Source organism: Sinohyriopsis cumingii, chromosome 8 (assembly GCF_028554795.1).
Source record: "Sinohyriopsis cumingii isolate HCF-2022 chromosome 8, ASM2855479v2, whole genome shotgun sequence".
Lineage (NCBI taxonomy): Eukaryota > Metazoa > Mollusca > Bivalvia > Unionida > Unionidae > Sinohyriopsis > Sinohyriopsis cumingii.
In genome coordinates, this window is record NC_142968.1 from 12,366,090 (window position 1) to 12,386,295 (window position 20,206).

Below are 20,206 nucleotides of genomic sequence, written 5' to 3' on the forward strand. Positions count from 1 at the left end.
AAATGCAATTGTTGGATAAGCAAATATTACCTTAGGACAATGACCTGTACAAGTTCATTACGTAGACAGCTAATTAGGTGTAATTAGTAATGAGACAACTAAGACACCTTGATTGTTGTACTGGATGAATACTGAGCTGTAATTTATGTGATAGCACTGTTTAGCAACAACTTAATGAGCCATGACAGAAGTACAGTCTAAGATCAGATCAACCAATGCAGTCCTTCCAGTGGCCCAAGTTTTTTCCTACTTTTACTACATTTTCCCACTTTACTGTGAGACTCTGTTTTTCCCTACTATTTCCAAAATGGCCCTATTATTCCTACCTTTTTCAAGCTTATGTTAAAAATCAGTTGCACACTGCATGAATGGCCATAGTAAAGTGAATTCAGATCTAGTCTGTGTGGTGAAGAGCTGGGTGTTTAAGAAGATAGAAACAACCAGGACTAAAGAGAACGTATGTTAATAAGAGCATGCTGCTGTTGAAGGTTCTGATAGTAAGTCAAGTAATGGTGTTACTATTTTTTTCAGAATATTATGTCTATTCTATGCGATTTTTCTTCAGAAATACCCCTACTTTCCCTTACGTTTTCTGTAATATTTGCCAAAAGTGGCCCTACTTTCACCTACGTTTTCTGTAATATTTGCCAAAAGTGTCCCTACTTTATTCTTACATTTTCTGTAATATTTGCCAAAAGTGGCCCTACTTTGTTCCTACATTTTCTGTAATATTTGCCAAAAGTGGCCCTACTTTATTCCTACATTTTCTGTAATATTTGCCAAAAGTGGCCCTACTTTCACCTACGTTTTCTGTAATATTTGCCAAAATTGGCCCTACTTTATTCCTACATTTTCTGTAATATTTGCCAAAAGTGGCCCTACTTTATTCCTACATTTTCTGTAATATTTGCCAAAAGTGGCCCTACTTTCCCCTACATTTTTTGTAATCTTTGCCAAAAGTGGCCCTACTTTCCCCTACGTTTTTTGTAATATTTGCCAAAAGTGGCCCTACTTTATTCCTATGTTTAACAAAGAGTTGCTGGAGAATGTGTAATTTATTTCAAGTATTTGGTATGTTATACATCCTGATGCATGCCCTTATATGCCCTGATACATAACCTTATGTGGCCTGATACTTATCCTTATATGCCCTGATACATATCCTTATGTACCCTGATACATATCCTTATGTACCCTGATACATATCCTTATGTACCCTGATAACATATCCTTGGTGCCCTTGTACATAGTATGTGTCCTGATACACATCCTTATGCAGGGATCGTCCTGGGCTTCGCCAATGTCGCAAATTGCGATTTTTTTTCCTTATTGGCGACAAAAATATCCCATCTGGCGATTTTTTTGGTGACATACTTTTTGGTTATTTAATTTGTACATACAATCGTGGATTTGGACTGGATAAATTAAAAGGCAGAACGAAAGGAAGCCACAAACTTGACTAAGCAATGCATTGGTATCAATCTGTTACACAAACAATCCTTTGTTCTTATTGACAACCCCATCTTTACAGTGCATTGTTACATCATAATCTGCTTATGCTGACATCTGGGCTGAGTACTGTATGCTGCGATACAGTCAATCATGCTACCGCACTATACCTACAACTGACCGACTTCTGAAGACGCGAATAGAACAGATACAATTAATTGTATGGCTAATCCTTCTGTTTTTTTTATACATATACCAATACAATAGTTTTGCTGAACCTTCATAGAAAACTGATAAGCTTTGAAGTATAAATACAAAGCAAATGGAAACAGTCTAAATCACAATTACATCTGTCGCCAGTGCAGCATTTTACTCATTGATCTTTTCCTTTTGCCATCAGTCCTGTGTTACGGCTGCAGAGACTTAAACTCCGCAACCAGAAATAGCAAAAAAAAAAAAAAAAAAAACAGTTTTGCATAATTAATAATAATTATTTATTTCTCAAAATACAGGAGTGAAAGAATCCCTAAGTTGGGTGTGAATTTATGCTTATATATACGGTCCAATATTGCCAGGTGTTGACTCGTGTAAGTTTCATTCGTGGGAATGGAGATCCTATTTTTCTTGTCGAGAAAATTTATACAGCATTCAGTGATCATTCTTGGGATTTAGGAAGCAATTCGCTACAAGCTTTGTGAAGCTAGCCATAAGGGGGGGGGGGGCTGCTGAGAGACTACTGGTGTCACCTGTCAGCACTGTACACTGTGAACGTGGATTCAGTAAGATGAACTTCATAAAAACTGACATCAGAAATAAGCTCTGCATCTCATCTCTCGAGAATTTAATGAGAATCAGCATGTACAGATGTGAAAAATTAGACTTTGAAACTGCATTCAACAAGTGGGCAGCCCTAAAATCGCGACGGATCTTCATGTAACACTTTGTAACATTTTGTTAATGCTTCTTGTAATTAAAGTATTAACTAATCCATCTTTTGTCATTTTCATTGCCTGTTACATTAATAGACTAAATTAACACTTGGAAAAATGTACACTACTTTTTTTGGCGACACTTTTTGAAAATTGGCGACAAAATACTGAGGTTGGCGATTTTTTGGGCGACAGCTTTTTAAAAGCCAGGACCATCTCTGCTTATGTATGACGATATGTATCCTTATGTACCCTGATACATTTCCTTATGTTTGATGATACATATCCATTATGTACCATGATATATATCCTTATGTATCCTGATGCATAACCCTATCTATCCTGATATCCTTATATACCCTGATACATATCTTTATGCATCCAGATGAATATCCTTACGTATCCTGATGAACATCCTTTTTTATTTTCATGCATATCCTTATATACTCTGATGCATATCCTTATGCATCCAGATGAATATCATTATTTACCCTGATGCATATCCTTATATACTCTGATGCATATCCTTATTTACCCTGATGCATATCTTTATTTACCCTGATGCATATCCTTATATATTCTGATGCATTTTAATGTGAGTCCTACTTTCTTTCCAGAATCCTGGGACTGTATATCTACCGTGTTTTTCATTGACACAGCACACAATATTATACAGTACATTGAGACAATCTGGACAATACTCAAGCCCGGTGGCATTTGGGTTAATTTAGGTTTGTATACATTTGAAGTGCCAATAAGTACTTACTGTAGGTAACAGTTTTAATGAATTTAGTAAGGAAACTGAACAAAATACATTCAGGGTATATAGACTGTGATGCAGGATGCTTCTCACTTAAATGATCATGTACTCAGAAGTGTCTGATGTGGCATATGTTTCACATTTCCTGAATTTACAAAAATTTAACAGGTAATGTATACGGAATATATATACAGTGTGACCCTGCTATAACACAGTAGTTGGGAGCCATAGAACCTGACCGTGTTATAGACCGAACAGTGTTATAAGCAACCAGGTCAGTTAGCTGAAGAAAATGATGCAAGTACCCCAAAAAATTGCTTTGGGGGGGTAATAAATACGGGTGGTAAAACACGTGCTTCATCGGCACATTTACCATCTGAAATCAATGCATATTAAATGAGAAATACACCTGTAGTGAAAACAGAGAAGGCATATATAATAGTTTACTTTATTTAGAGAACCACAAAATGGTACATATACGTGAATAATGTTTATATATATATGTCTAATTATAACATGAATAGAGTATTAACACCGTGTAATCACCCGTGAATCTCATCATATACAATTAATCCTCAATACAAGTGATTCCATCGAAAATATGCACACACACATATAAAATATTCAGTAATTTTGTCACAGGTCATATTGGTCTGAATTCAGTGGAAAAACATAACACAGTCATGTAACGAATGACGAAACACATTTACTTTTCAGTATGTCCCAAGTTGGTAAAAGTTTGTGTTTTAAGCCGCTGTTGGTAGCATTCGTAAGCATAAACTTTTTCCCTGCAAAAAGGAAACTTTCATGACACAGTTAATGTGTGGCAGCCACATTGGAAAATGCAAAAATTCATCCAATTCCATTAGTTTTATTTAAGTTTGGTACTGACTTCCTTTGAAGAAAAGTTCTTTGTTTTTATTGAAGATTGTAGTTGGCTTTCTTTAATGAAGGGTGCATGTGTTATTGAAGTCACCGCTAAAGGCCAGCTTTGGAGAACCAAACAAATGCCCATTTCTTATTGTGGCGGCAACATCAAATAATTGTATTGCATGATTGAGACTGATTTTTTTTCCATTTGCTGAGCACATTTTCATAACAATCAGTGCTTCAGAGGTAATCTGTTTCCTTTGAAATTTCAGCAAACTGTTTTATCTGGGTACATTTTTAAAAAGGAATTGGCCATTGTTTGGACTAGTCTAGTTACTGTTCCTCCCTGCCTGTTGAATAAACTAATAAGTAAGATGTGGTTTTTATTTTTTATTTTTTGCATTTGTGGTAGCAGTGTGATGCTGCCTTCTATGCATGCGTTAGAAATTTAACAAAGGGTCAAAGGATGACACATGCATTCTGGTCTGAAAATGAACTATATTTTTCTTTCAGAGTTAATGGAAAGTCGCTATTGTGAATTGTTTTTCTTAAATACTCTGTACCAAATGGAAGACTTTTGAACACATTGTACACACATTTGATACTATCCAATATATATATATATATATATATATATATATATATATATATATATATATATATATATATATATATATATATATATATATATATATGATACAATTCAAAATATATACACATTTGATAGTATCCAATGTATACACATTTGATACAATCCAAAATATATACACATTTGATACTACCCAATATATACAGCATTGTGGCTGTTCATAGTGATGTCTAGCTCTGGGGCCTGATGCCACAAACATGTAGTGTGATGTCCCACCCAGAAATTATCTTGATACCAGGCAGACCAGTCCTAACACTAACCTCTTAATGCTGAGCGCCAATGGAGGCAGCTGCTAGACTACCATTTTTATAAGTCTTTGATATGATTCAGCTAATGTTTGAAACCTTGACTGCCTGCATCCATGGCGTATGCTCTAACCAATTAGGCCACCAGAGTGGTCCCTGACGGAATTATTATCATGCATTGAAAAAGATGATTATGCATATCTGTAAAATTGGTTGTTTGGATACACTTTGCACTCCCTGATTTATCACATACATTTTGAAGTTGTGTTCTATATTTTCAAAACACAGATGTGGAAATATTAAAAGAGAAGTGTTACAAGTTATCAGGATTTTTTCTAAGAAGTAACTTCCTTTTCCGATAAATTTGTTCAGAGGCTCTAATCATTGTTGTCTTATTTTGCAGGGCCACTGTTGTATCATTATGCCGATATTCCCAATGAAATGTCCATAGAACTGAGCTATGAAGATGTGAAGAACATCATCAAACAGACAGGCTTTGTCTACGAGGTGAATGTTATAGTGTAATTTTTCCATCATTCAGACAAAATCCCAACCCACCCCACCTTTCATCTCTACTTCTCATGAGCCAGGAATATCTATAATTTACTGTAATACTAACTTAAGACATTGATGTTTTTTTTCTTCCTCCTTCCTGTATGTGACTGATAATGGGACACTGCTTTATAATAGGAGGCCATAACATATAAAATGCTAAAGGTTGCCGACTACATGAGCAAGAATAGTTTCGTTATAAAAAAATCCAACACAATTATTACCTGACACTTGTTGTTGTTGTAGAGTTTAATGCCATTTTTCAGCACACGCTAGGCTATACATGGCGGCCAGTATTAATGGTGGAGGAAGAACCTGGGAAAACCCCAGAAAGAACCACCGACCCTCAAGAAGCTACTGGCAAGCTTTCTCACATACCAACATTGGCCGAATCCGAGACTCGAACCTACACAGACAGAGGTGAGATGGCAGTGATCTGTAACGGAGAGCGCTTTAGACCACTCAGCCACTCGGGGTCCCTACATGACACTAATAACATTCTTATTATATGGTTATAATAATATTGTTAAATAATAAACTATAGGTATAGATATCCATTTAGTATAATGAGTAGGTACCCATTTGGTATAATGAATAGATATCCATTTAATATACCTATAGTATAAAGCTGCTTTGTGTAAGAAGGCATGTAGTAAATTGAATAGATATCAATTTAGTATAATGAGTAGGTACCCATTTGGTATAATGAATAGATACCCATTTGGTATAATGAATAGATACCCATTTGGTATAATGAATAGATATCCATTTAGTATAATGAATAGATACCCATTTGGTATAATGAATAGGTACCCATTTGGTATAATGAATAGATATCAATTTAGTATAATGAGTAGGTACCCATTTGGTATAATGAATAGATACCCATTTGGTATAATGAATAGATACCCATTTGGTATAATGAATAGATACCCATTTGGTATAATGAATAGATACCCATTTGGTATAATGAATAGATACCCATTTGGTATAATGAATAGATACCCATTTGGTATAATGAATAGGTACCCATTTGGTATAATGAATAGATATCAATTTAGTATAATGAGTAGGTACCCATTTGGTATAATGAATAGATACCCATTTGGTATAATGAATAGATACCCATTTGGTATAATGAATAGATACCCATTTGGTATAATGAATAGATACCCATTTGGTATAATGAATAGGTACCCATTTGGTATAATGAATAGATATCAATTTAGTATAATGAGTAGGTACCCATTTGGTATAATGAATAGATACCCATTTGGTATAATGAATAGATACCCATTTGGTATAATGAATAGATACCCATTTGGTATAATGAATAGATATCAATTTAGTATAATGAGTAGGTACCCATTTGGTATAATGAATAGATACCCATTTAATATATTGAATACATACCCATTTAATATATTGAATACATACCCATTTAATATATTGAATACATACCCATTTAATATATTGAATACATACCCATTTAATATATTGAATACATACCCATTTAATATATTGAATACATACCCATTTAGTATAACGAATAGGTACCCATTTAGGATGATGAACAGATACCTTTTTAGTATAATGAATAGATACCATTTAGTATAATGATTTGGTACCCATTTAGGATGATGAACAGACACCTTTTTAGTATAATGAATAAGTATCCAGTTAGGATAATGAATAGATACCATTTAGTATAATGAATAGATACCATTTAGTATATTGAATTGGTACCCATTTAGGATAATGATTAGATACCATTTAGTATATTGAATTGGTACCCATTTAGGATGATGAATAGATGCCATTTAGTATATTGAATTGGTACCCATTTAGTATAATGAATAGATACCATTTAGTATATTGAATTGGTACCCATTTAGGATGATGAATAGATACCATTTAGTATATTGAATTGGTACCCATTTAGTATATTGAATTGGTACCCATTTAGTATAATGAATTGGTACTCATTTAGTATAATGAATTGGTACTCATTTAGTATATTGAATTGGTACCCATTTAGTATAATGAATAGATACCATTTAGTATAATGAATTGGTATTCATTTAGTATAATGAATAAGAACCTATTTTAACTGTAAATGTAATTTTTTTTCTGCTGTATTTTCCAAAAGTGTGCATATTTAGTAGTTCAACTATCATATTGGCTTCCATCATGTTGTTGGAAGTGGGGAGTATGACATTTTTAATCATCTTAAGGAAAATACAGTTTTTAGTAAAATTAATTTAGAAAACAATGGTTTTGGTTTGAATTAAAATCTCGGACCAGGCACATTGATCAGTATGAATGGGTAAACCTGTGTCTTGATTTGAGCCTCTTCATGTGAAAATTCTGTTACAGATGACCAGTAGATTCCATTAGCAGTAGAGAATAGATCACCTTGGGCAGTAGAATCATTTCTAAGACATTTAAGTATGTGCAAGCAAATACAAGTTCATTTGTAAACCTTGAATTGCCATCAGTGATTCTTTGTGGAACTGTAAAATGCTTGTGTACATGGTCTTTGGCGATATTAAGACATACATTGAAAATCAGCATGAATGATTTGAATATTATTATTTGCCAGAAAATACTCATGATCCTCCATCCTGAAAAATTAAACTTGTTTTCATAATATGCCCCACCTTCATCAGGACCATCTGATTTGGTCCTGTCAGTCCATCCTGAGAAGCAAGAGTGTTCATAAATCACAATTCAACATAGAGAAACAAAATTTGGCCGGAATATTCTACATTTGTATCTTGATGCTTGATGACCTAATTAGATTTCTTCTTCAGGTACAGGGGCCGCGAGTGGCCGAGTGGTCTAAAGCGCTTTTCGTTACGGATCACTGCCATCTCACCTCTGTCTGCGGCGGTTCGAGTCTAAGATTCAGCCAATGTGGGCATGTGAGAAAGCTTGCCAGTAGCTTCTCGTGGGTCGGTGGTTCTTTCCGGGGTTTTCCGGGTTCTTCCTCCACCATTAATACTGGCCGCCATGTATAGCCTATCGTGCTGAAAAATGGCGTTAAACCCCACAACAAAAAATCTTCAGGTACATTACCTAGTCGTAATATGTTACAAGTGTGATCACTATCGTGTAAATCCGGCCCTCATAAGCTTATTCTTAGCAATAAGAATGTAATTTTCTGACTACTTAGGTGAACCAGACAAGAGTAGTCTCCCTTAGAGGATTATTTTCAATCCCATCCATGTGTTTCTCCTTCCAACATTTTTCCCAATCATGTTAACCTTAGGGGAAATAAATGCTACCTCACAAATCCAGCCTTATTGAAAGATGAACATCATCTTTTCCTGTCTATCTCATATAGATAGAGGGCAATAACCCGGGTCCGTAGGGGACCTTGAAAACCTTGAAAAGCCTTGAAAAATTAATTGTTCCCTCAAGGCCTTGAAATCACATTGAAAATTCAAAAAATTGTCTGGGTACCTTGAAAAGCCTTGATTTTCATGAAACCAAAAGGAATTAATAAATAGTTTTCGGTTTACAGAATTAAATAAAAAGAAAAGGGGAAAAAAAACACAAAAAATAATCTCTCGCTAAGTTTATGCTGTAACAGAAATTTTTCCACAACTGGCCACTGCACAGTTGTACATTTTGAACTTCCGATTGTACGAAGTCAGGATGTAGCAGTGGTTTAAATTTGAATCATTAGCTTTGACATGGCTGGCTGCCAATTCCAACTTTGGTGGCTAGATGAAGAAAAATATAAGGTTTGGATTATGAGATCTTTCTTAGAGAGCTTTGCAAAATGCAAATTATGCCAGAAGGATATTGATTTGCATGCAATGGAGAGTGCTCCATGGTCACATGCAGCTGGGGGAAAAAAAACAAGCTCTTGTAATGGCACTTAATACAGGCAAAACAAGAAGCCTTCAACATGAAATCATTTTTAACGAAAGAGCTATGTCTGTGAACAGAGAGATTCAAGTTTTAACATAGAAACTGTATATAGTCTTAAGTTAGGATTGAGTGGAAATAGGACAGACGATAATTGCAATGAACACAATGAATAAAAAAAATATACAATACAACTAAGCTGAGAGAAATATTAATATATCTAATATGAAATAGTTTAAAATATACATAGGCTGTTTTTAAATAAGCAATAATATAAAACACAAATATCTACTTTTTTTTGTTTATGGAGATGGGTGAAGAAGAAAGGGATTTACTGAAAAGACATTGAGACAATGACATTGCTGCTGATGTCTATGCATTGAAAGCAAAGATCCATAGGAAAATTTTCTTTATAATGACATCAAAATAATTTGAGGAAAAGTGAAAATGACAAAATCGCTGAACTTGGATGAAAAACAGCTTGATGACTAGCTACAAGAACTGAAAAATTCACTTTGGACTTTGTAAATAGTGTAGACAGTAAAGTGAGCTTTGTTCAGTGACTACATTAGTCTAATGCCCAGATGTAGAATGTTAATATTAATGGGAAAGATATCAATGATCATACTATAGTTTTGTTTTTTTTATTTTAAAAAAAAATAAGTTTGCAAGAAATGTTCCTCGTATAAAGTAATAGGAAGTATTAACTTGTGTTTCATTTATGTATCCTTTAAAATTAAAGTAATAATGCACCTTAAAAAACTTGATTTTTAACCTTGAAAAAATCGTGAAAAACTTGATTTTGAATCTTGAAAAAATCGTGAAAATTTTGAAATAAATATCCTACTAACCCTGAATAACTCTTGCACATTACCTCCCCTTGCCACCCCCAGGTGTCACTAGTTTTTAAGCTTTGCTGTTGTACTGATAACATATACACTATACCTCAAATAATCCAGGCTATCTGAGTGTTAAGATTGGACCATCCAGCTTTAAATTTGGATTTATTGTGTTGGTCAGGCTGTCTGAGTGTTAAAATGGACCATCCAGCTTTAAATTTGGATTTATTGTGTTGGATAATAATTCTTCTGCTGGTTGTATACATGTTTTTTTACATGTCTTTCCAAATTTGAGTGACTGTCATTGGATCTTGTCAATTTAAGACCACGTTACATTATGGTATCATTGAACTTATGTTGTAATTTTCCAAGCCATCTTAGTTTCAAATTGGACTTTTCAGTGTTAGATTTGGAATTATTGTGACCTTTATGGACTTTGTCTAGGTAAGACCACATTATTAGCGAGTTAGTAACATGCTGAATAGCTCATTTATGCTTTGTTTTCTCTTCTTGTGTTGTTTCAGTAGAAAAGTCCACTAAGTGCATGAAATGCATATAGTTCAAAACAAAAGAAGACAACCATGACTCTTGTATCGTATGTACTAAGTGTACCTTATCTTTACAATGCGACATGTGTAATACATGGACAGAGGAAGTCTGGGCTACAGTAGTCCAGAAGGCATCAAAAGAGAAGGAAGGACAGAATAAGCGAAGGAAAGATAACGATGGTACCATCAGTATACATCCAAAGTCAACCTTTATTTCGAGTCTGGTGGGGCATGCTGGTACAGTCAGCCGCAATAATATAAATGGCAGTGGAGGAGAATAATGTTGAGATGGTACAGCCATCCACCTTAGAACAGATGCATCATCGGGTCCAGTAAACGACAACGCAGTTGTTGACATCAGGCCAGATATTAGCTTATTACTTTTATTCCCATTGTTTGCTTCCACGCCTTTTTCCAACTCATTTGGGGGGGGGGGAAGTCCCCACAATTTTAGGCTGCCCAGTGGGCATAAGTCTCCATGCATGTCTGAACATGGCCATCGGCCTCTAAGTTAGAATGTATGAGGTTTGTACTGGACCTATTTGATTCATTTCATAATACAGCCTCGACATTACTGGCCATCCAACCATCACTGGCTGTCCAGCCATTCTAATAAGGGGCCTTTTTATGTAAAATTGACTTGCCAACTAGGATTTATGGGGATCTGTCCATTTAGCTGGTTCCTTTGGTGACAGACCTTTACCATGATGGAAATATCAGTGAGTGACCATTACCAGTGATAGCCAGACCATCTTCTAAACTATCAGCATGCAGGCTGGCCATATTTCAGGCAAGCCAGCCAGCTAGCCATTCCATCAATGCCAGACTTCTATACTATCAGCATGCAGGCTGGCCATATTTCAGGCAAGCCAGCCAGCTAGCCATTCCATCAATGCCAGACTTCTATACTATCAGCATGCAGGCTGGCCATACTTCAGGCAACCCAACCAGTTATTCCAGCAGTGCCATACTTCTATACTATCAGCATGCAGGCTGGCCATATTTTAGGCAACCAGCCAGCTAGCCATTCCATCAATGCCAGACTTCTATACTATCAGCATGCAGGCTGGCCATACTTCAGACAAGCCAGTAAGACATTCCAGCAATGCCAGACTTCTATACTATCAGCATGCAGGCTGGCCATATTTCAGGCAAGCCAACCAGCCAACCATTCCATCAATGCCAGAGTTCTATACTGTCGGCGTGCAGGCTGGCCATACTTCAGGCAAGCCAGCCAGCCATTCCAGCAATGCCAGACTTCCATATGTTCACTGCGTATCCACATGGAAGAGTTAGTGGCATTTTCAAAGCGGATGGAATTGAGTTGTCATCCATTGCTGCAAGAGGAATCAAACCAGGACTCAACACACCGTGAGTGTGATGAAGCTCCTCCAAATGAGCCATACTCAGATCTGACCATGGAACAGAATGAATTTAGCTTAAAGGCTGCAGTCGATGAAATTTATAGAATGTTGGCAACTTCAAAATTCCCTCCACCTCCTACCACTACTCAAGACTATAAAATTAAAGCATTGGTAGATTTTGATAAGGAGGAATATAGATAGGCCAGTTGGCTCCTTCCCCTACTGGCAGATATTAAGTAGATCAATGACTGGCTGTCCATTATAATTGGTGACCTGGGAAGTTCTAAGGCTTTCTTTGCAGAAAGCCAAGTACTAGAGATGTTCTCATCTCACTGGTACAAAACTCACTCAGACCATTTCATTACTGATCTCACCATCCTTGAAAAGATCAAGCAGCAGGGTCATGTCTGTTTTATAAAGTGGCATAAATGTTTTCCATGCCACATCAAAGCTAGTCAGGAACATATAGTCACTACATCTTCAGTGTTAGATTTGGCCTTACTGGTAATTTTCTGACTCTTGGAGAAATATGTCAATGGCTAAACTTGGGAAGTAATGGGCAGGATTGCTAGAGTTGACCATTCCATGGCTAATGTGTTGACTTCATCGGCCAACTTAGACATCATACAGTGTGATGTCCACATTGCTAAGGCCTCATCCTACTTGGGCTTTACAAATGACCCTGTTTGGGTCACCATTACTCATTGGTGAAAATATTGAAGAAGGTCAGAGGCAAGCATCTCAGGAACTGTCCCTGCAACTCACTGCTCAACCCACACAGGCGATCAGCAAGTTGAGGTCATTCATTGGTTGGAGTCACTTAAACCAATACATTTTGCCACCAATATTCAAGATGGAGATGGTGAGATCAATCTGTTTCTCCATACAACGGGACGAGTATGATGTCAGTCTTGATCTAACTGACACATATTTTCACATCCTATCCACCCTGCATCACAGAACTTTCTCTGTTTGCTTACTGCAACAGTTTATACATTCAAAGTCCTACCCTTTGGCCTCAACATTAGTCCATGGGTTTTTACCAAGGTTATAGATTATGTCTTCACCCTGCTCCATCAATTTGATTGACAATGATGGCAGTTGACCAACATTCTCCAGAAACATATGCAAAGGTCTATTCTACTCCAAGGCAGAAAGGATCTCTCACTTTTAGATCATCTAGGCTTTCTAGTGAACTGGTTAAAGACTGATCTCCATCCGTTACAGCTTTTTGTCAATCTGAGTATGGAGTTCATCATCAACCTGAATCTGGTATGGCTTCCATGTGTTCGTGTAATCAGGATCGTTGAACTTTCAAGTCTGTTTCCAGCAGGACTTGGATTTCAGTGTGAGTTCTTTCAATTCCTCGATTATTCAGTGTGGCAGTGGACTTGATCCCACTCGGCTAGTTGTTCATGCATCCCTTAGAAATGACAGTTGCTAGCACAATGATGTGCCTTTTTAAGTCTCCTAGATCAAACAGTCAAGATCGTACCTGAGATACGATCATTCCTGCATCATTGGTACAACCTAGGTTGGCTGATCATGGGGATCCTGCTGGAGAAGCCGCAAGTGGAAACAACAGGATGTACTGAAGCCATTATGTACGGTTGGAGTGCCCATATGTAACCAGACTTAAATACCATCAGCAGCACATGGGAGCCACAGGAGAGGCCTCTCCACAGCACTGTTTTAGAAATGAAGGCTGTCATCTTCACCTTTCTGTTCTCAAATGATCGACTCAAAGGCAAAATGGTCCTGATTATGTCTGACAGCTATGTGGTGGTGACCTACTTCCTCAAACTGAGGGGCACCCAATCACCTGGCCTGTTAGTTCTGATTTGGCAGTTTCTGCGTTGGTGTGACAACCTCCATATCAGTGTACAAATCAGACATATACCCAGCTGACTCAGTGTCTTGACTAATACAGTATTCAGGAAAGGCCAAGTCATTTACATAGAATGGTCTTTATTAGGCTCTGTACTCTTTGAGGGTGTCTGATGGTTGATCTCTTTGTGACAAGGTGGAATCACAAGTTGGGTCCTGTCCATTTAGTATGTACACATGGATGGCGAGGGCGGTTTACCCAAATGCATACGCTTGCGTATGGGGGGTCTACTGATAATGTATGTACGCACAGGAAACAGAGTGGGGTGGAGTGAAACCTCAATAATAATTTGTCTACATTGGCCTTCAAATGAGCCACAGCTACTGGGAGAAGTGGGTGAGGTGTCACTTGTATGCCACCATACCCCTGATTGCTGGCTATCATGCAGCTCAGCAGCGAGTCTGACACAGTCTGGTGGCCTGCCCCATGGATTACACATCCTTTAGTCTGGCCTCACTGCAACCTGCCGCTGGCTCAAGATTTTAGTTGCTGCAGTGCTCAAGCGTGCGTACACAGGTGGGACAGGTGTAAAAATGTATGCATGTGTACAGGGAGGGGTGAGGGGTCAAGCTTTGCTAGATTTTTTTGTACGTATATTTTCCCCTTTCCCACCTTTGTCTCTCCAGTTCTAGATCCAGAAGCTTGGGCCATGGACACTCTTTCAGTTATATGGGGGGGTTGTGGGCATTTGGCCTACACTCCCATGGTTTTGGTACTAAAAATAATCCAGAAGTTATGGGGTCAAAAATGCAAGAAGATCCTGATAGCCCCTTTCAGATTGGACAACTCCTGAGTTACTGATCTACTCTATCTAGTAATAGATCTGCCCAGGAAGAGTGTGTGTGTGTGTGTGTGTGATATGGATTTTTAATGTAGCTTTAACATTTTTTTCAGTCATATTGCTACGATGTCTGCTATGTGACAGTTTATGGTAATGTCTAACACTGGGGTATCATGCCGCAGAAATGTAGCATCATGTCTCACCCAGCCACATTATCCTGACACCAGGACAGCCAGTCCTAACACTGACCTCTTAATACTGAGTGTCAAGCAAGGCAGCTGATAGTACCATTTTTATAAGTCTGTGATATGACTATGCCATGGTTCGAAAACCCGCATCCTCCTGTATCCAAGTGGCTGCTCTGACCACTAGGCCACCAGGGTGTTCTGCCCAGGATGATTCCTGCCAACCCAAATCTTCCTGACCTATGACAGTCATGGATGTTCCATTCTTCACTATTTGCTCTTGTCTAGACAGCCTTGGGATACAACAAATTTTAACCTTAAATTGTGGAGAGAAACTCAAGAGCCAGAAGACCCTACACTCAGAAGGTTAATAAGGGAAAGTAGCATGTTTCATGGACTGGTGCCATATCAATAATATCTTCCCTTTGGATGCCTCACTTCCTCAAGTGGCAGAATTGTTTCTCTGGCTCTTAGAGGAGAAACAGTTTGTCCCAATTACTATCAATGGCTACTGCGCCATGATACCAGACACATTCCGGCTTAATGGTAGACATGATCTCAATCAGCTAAAATCCTTCACTTTTTTTCCAAAATGGAATCTGTCCTTAATTTTAACATTGCTCAGTTAAAATAAATTCAGACCTTTAACCCACACTTCACTCAAGCTACTATCATTTATACATGTTTCCTGGTAGCTTTAACTTTAGCATGCAGGGTGAGAGAGTTATGTGCTCTTTCCACCAGCCTGAACTATCTTCAGATCGGATGGTTCGGTGATTCTCATGACACAACCAAGCTTTGTAGATAAAAATAGGTTACCATATGTCAGCAATCAAAGAGGCATCATTAGCTTCCTCTCTTCCATAGACAGGTCAAGAGCAGCGGCCATGCAAGATCCATTACCTGAAATGCACAGAGACAAGTTGTGGCACCTGCAAGCACCTGAGAAACTAGATATCACACCTCAAGTCTTCGCTTCATGGCTGAGAGGGTTAGCGTACTCAGAAATCTCACAAGATCCACGTCGCCTCATGAAGATTAGAGGTGCGCAGATCACCTGCCCTTGTTGTGAGAAGTCAGGATTATCAGGAATATATAGTCACTAAATATAACAACCATTGTACAATCATTTGCTTTGACTATTGGACTATACATCAATCTCCTGATAATGAAACCATAGAGACTGCATTTCATTCATGTTGGGAGATGCTGCCTGGAGAGGGTATTCCCATTCTATCCAACAACTCCTCTACAGTAAATTACATTGGGTGACAAGTAGAGAACAAATCCAGCGAATGCTGCCTTCTGCTTATGAGTTTTCTCAGGTGATGTTATCCATTTTCGGGTCTGACACATTATGGACATGGTTGCCAAATTCCTTCTTTGGCTTTTTGAAGGAAAGAAGTTACTTTCCATAAAAGGCTAACATTCCACAGTTTCTGTTTTGTCATAATGAAAGGGAGCATATAGGCCAGAACAAAGAGGTCTCCTCAACAAGTTTTGTCATCCTGGAATGGTAGATATAGACCAGAACAAAGGTTTCTATCCTTCTGGCAAATTCATTTTGACAAAAGGCTTTGGCCTTTTTGTAGTAAATAGAATTTAAATTGGCTTCTAACACGGTTGGATAAAACACCTTTAAAACTAATATATATTGCCTCACAAATTCCTTATCATTGTCCAACTTCCTGGTCATTATAACTGCAGTCAGTAGGACTAGTGAGATATCTCTCTTATTAGTCAGTCCAGACTTGACATTTCTGTAATGATGGTTTGATTTCACTCTTGCTTTCATTGCAATGAACAGGCTCCCATTCGTAGGGAATCAGACTTTTCTTGTAAAACCTGTTTCTTCTTTTGGCCCATTGCTCATATGAATGTTGGCAGACCCTGTTATGGCTTTGAATATTAGTAATGTGATTCAAGCCATTTGTGAAGTGGGAAATTAAAATTATTATAAAAAAAATACTTCAGTAGAGGTTCTGTCCACAGGAATGTGAGGAGTTATTCACTCAGCATATAAAGAACTATCTAAGAGACCAAATGTGCTTTTATGGCGCACAGTGACTCGTGAGATTAGACCAGTGCTGTCCAACCTGTGGGTTGATTTTTGAATGGCTCGCCAGAGCTCGAGCAGCTATATAGTCATTGCTTTTCAGTTTCCTGCTCCGCTTCAAGAAAAACATTTTTCAATGGCCCATGGCATCAAAAAGGTTGGACAGCACTGGATTAGACTAATAGTGGCAAGCATGGCATTTGGCAAGGAACAGTGATCAGAGAGAACATTCTTTTAAGTTTTAACTCAGATACTTTTCATCCCCAAGGACTCAGTTTCAAGTGTTGGGACCAATAGCAGTAGCACAACAGGTCTCCTTACTGAGTTGTCCATTAAGCAACTTCATAAGGAAATGACCTATCAGCTTTGTTAGATTTGTGGGACTGGTGGATGGGTGGGTAGGTAGGGGTGAATTTTTTTTTTACTTTCTTCATCCAGGAATATCTTTGACTACTGTAACCAGTATGTCTCACAAGATCTGAAACAGCCTTTTGTCCTTTGGGGGATTGGAGATTTGCCTTTTTCTGGTGTCCAAGGAATGTAAGGAATGTAAATTCCTCCACATTTTACCTGTTCTTCGAATGTTTTATGATTGGGCAGTATATTTGAAGAAAAAACTAATTTTGAAAGTAAAACAGTTTCTTTCATAGTACATATACAGTTGCTTATCTGCTTCAATAGTTTGCTGAAGTTGGATGGGTTTTATCACTACACCTTCTAAGGGGAGATTACTCTTGTCTCACTCCCAGTTAGGTTGTCACCTGAATTTTTAGTACTTTATTTGCTAAAAGTTAACTTGGGAGGTCTGGATTTGCATGGTCTTAATCCCTGTGTATTACGAGCAGGTAAGTATTGTTGAAGAAATATATTGCACTTAATTAAATTAGTTTTCTAGCAATTAATTTCTTTCTTCAATTTTTGACATATTTGTATTTGACTTGTTTGTATAAAAACTTTGTTAACATGATTACACAAACACCACTTGATGTAGACAAAGGAACTTTGGTAGTCATATTTCTATTTAAGTGATCTGGTTTCAGGTCATTACAGCAAGTTTTCAAATTTGCATGCATTTTTATTCACCCTTCTTCACCTGCCCAACCGTTTGACTAGCTGATAAGTTTGTAAAAGTTGTCAAAATTTGCCCAAGTTATTTATCATGACTTGATGTTGTGTTGTACATGAGGGACTTGGCCTGCCTCAAGGTTATGGCAAATGTAATTGTAATTATGTGACTTGTATCCTTGTCCAGAGTATATTTGTTTAACCTACGAGGACATTTTAACAAAACTGTAACCCACTGTATTATGTATAGATGGTATGTCACACATCATAGCCTTGTCCTTTGCCTCAGTGCCATGGTTACATCAGGGGAAAAAGTAATTCTGTGAATTTTGTCTTTGTCTAAAGAATAATGTTTGAACCACTGAAGAATATTTTAATGACATTTTTGACAGTTATATATGAGGTATGTTTGGGTATACGCAGTGTGTCATATACCATACACACACAACCTCATTTCCTCAAGGTCAAAGCAAGATGAAATGGTTTAATTTTTGAATCTTTGTCCTGAGTATAACTTTTGAATCACTGAAGATATTTTAGTGAAACTATAACCGTTTATAAATGTCACATACCACAACCGATCACCCTGCCTGAAGATCACAGCAAATGTAAATGTAATCATTGGAGTTCAGTGTATGAACCACTAAAGATATTTATTCCAGTAGGCTGCTTCATTAACCAGGCTTTCAGGTTTTAATCCCTGCAAATATTTGGATGAAATTTTTCACAGGTTCACATCTTAACATACAACTGAGAAATCTCTAGCTCAGAGGTCAGTGTCTTTAGAAAAAGGTCACAAACTGTTATTTTGTTGTACCTTTATGGTACAATTTAGGTACACAAAAGTTTGAACTGTGTAGGCTTTCTTGCTTTCATGTATAGATGAATGATTAGATATTTAAGGTACACAACAGTTTAAAATGTGTTGGCTTTCTTGCATTCATGTATAGATGATTGGTTAGATATTTACGGTACACAACAGAAAATGTATAGGCTTTCTTGCATTCATGTATAGATGAATGATTAGATATTTAAGGTACACAACAGAAAATGTGTAGGCTTTCTCGCATTCATGTATAGATGATTGGTTAGATATTTACGGTACACAACAGAAAATGTGTAGGCTTTCTTGCATTCATGTATAGATGAATGATTAGATATTTAAGGTACACAACAGAAAATGTGTAGGCTTTCTTGCATTCATGTATAGATGATTGGTTAGATATTTACAGTACACAACAGAAAATGTGTAGGCTTTCTTGCATTCATGAATAGATGAATGATTAGATATTTAAAGTACACAACAGAAAATGTGTAGGCTTTCTTGCATTCATGTATAGATGATTGGTTAGATATTTACGGTACACAACAGAAAATGTGTAGGCTTTCTTGCATTCATATATAGATGAATGATTAGATATTTAAGATACACAACAGAAAATGTGTAGGCTTTCTTGCATTCATGTATAGATGATTGGTTAGATATTTACGGTACACAACAGAAAATGTGTAGGCTTTCTTGCATTCATGTATAGATGAATGATTAGATATTTAAGGTACACAACAGAAAATGTGTAGGCTTTCTTGCATTCATGTATAGATGATTGGTTAGATATTTACAGTACACAACAGAAAATGTGTAGGCTTTCTTGCATTCATGTATAGATGAGTGATTAGATATTTAAGGTACACAACAGAAAATGTGTAGGCTTTCTTGCATTCATGTATAGATGAATGATTAGATATTTAAGGTACACAACAGTTTAAAATGTGTTGGCTTTCTTGCATTCATGTATAGATGATTGGTTAGATATTTAAGGTACACAACAGAAAATGTGTAGGCTTTCTTGCATTCATGTATAGATGAATGATTAGATATTTAAGGTACACAACAGAAAATGTGTTGGCTTTCTTGCATTCATGTATAGTTGAGTGATTAGATATTTAAGGTACACAACAGAAAATGTGTAGGCTTTCTTGCATTCATGTATAGATGAATGATTAGATATTTAAGGTACACAACAGTTTAAAATGTGTTGGCTTTCTTGCATTAATGTATAGATGATTGGTTAGATATTTACGGTACACAACAGAAAATGTGTAGGCTTTCTTGCATTCATGTATAGATGAATGATTAGATATTTAAGGTA

The 20,206-nt window shown here is 37.0% G+C and overlaps 1 protein-coding gene across 1 annotated transcript in view; it reads left to right on the forward strand.

Annotated features, from left to right (window-relative positions):
• The window catches only part of LOC149792988 (protein-L-histidine N-pros-methyltransferase CARNMT1-like), a 47,565-nt gene that overhangs the window by 21,645 nt on the left and 5,714 nt on the right, over positions 1 to 20,206 (forward strand). Inside the window, exons 6-7 of the mRNA XM_089966854.1 lie at positions 2,996 to 3,109; positions 5,306 to 5,409. Coding sequence (XP_089822980.1) covers positions 2,996 to 3,109; positions 5,306 to 5,409 — 218 coding nt within the window. The remainder of the gene's footprint in view (positions 1 to 2,995; positions 3,110 to 5,305; positions 5,410 to 20,206) is intronic.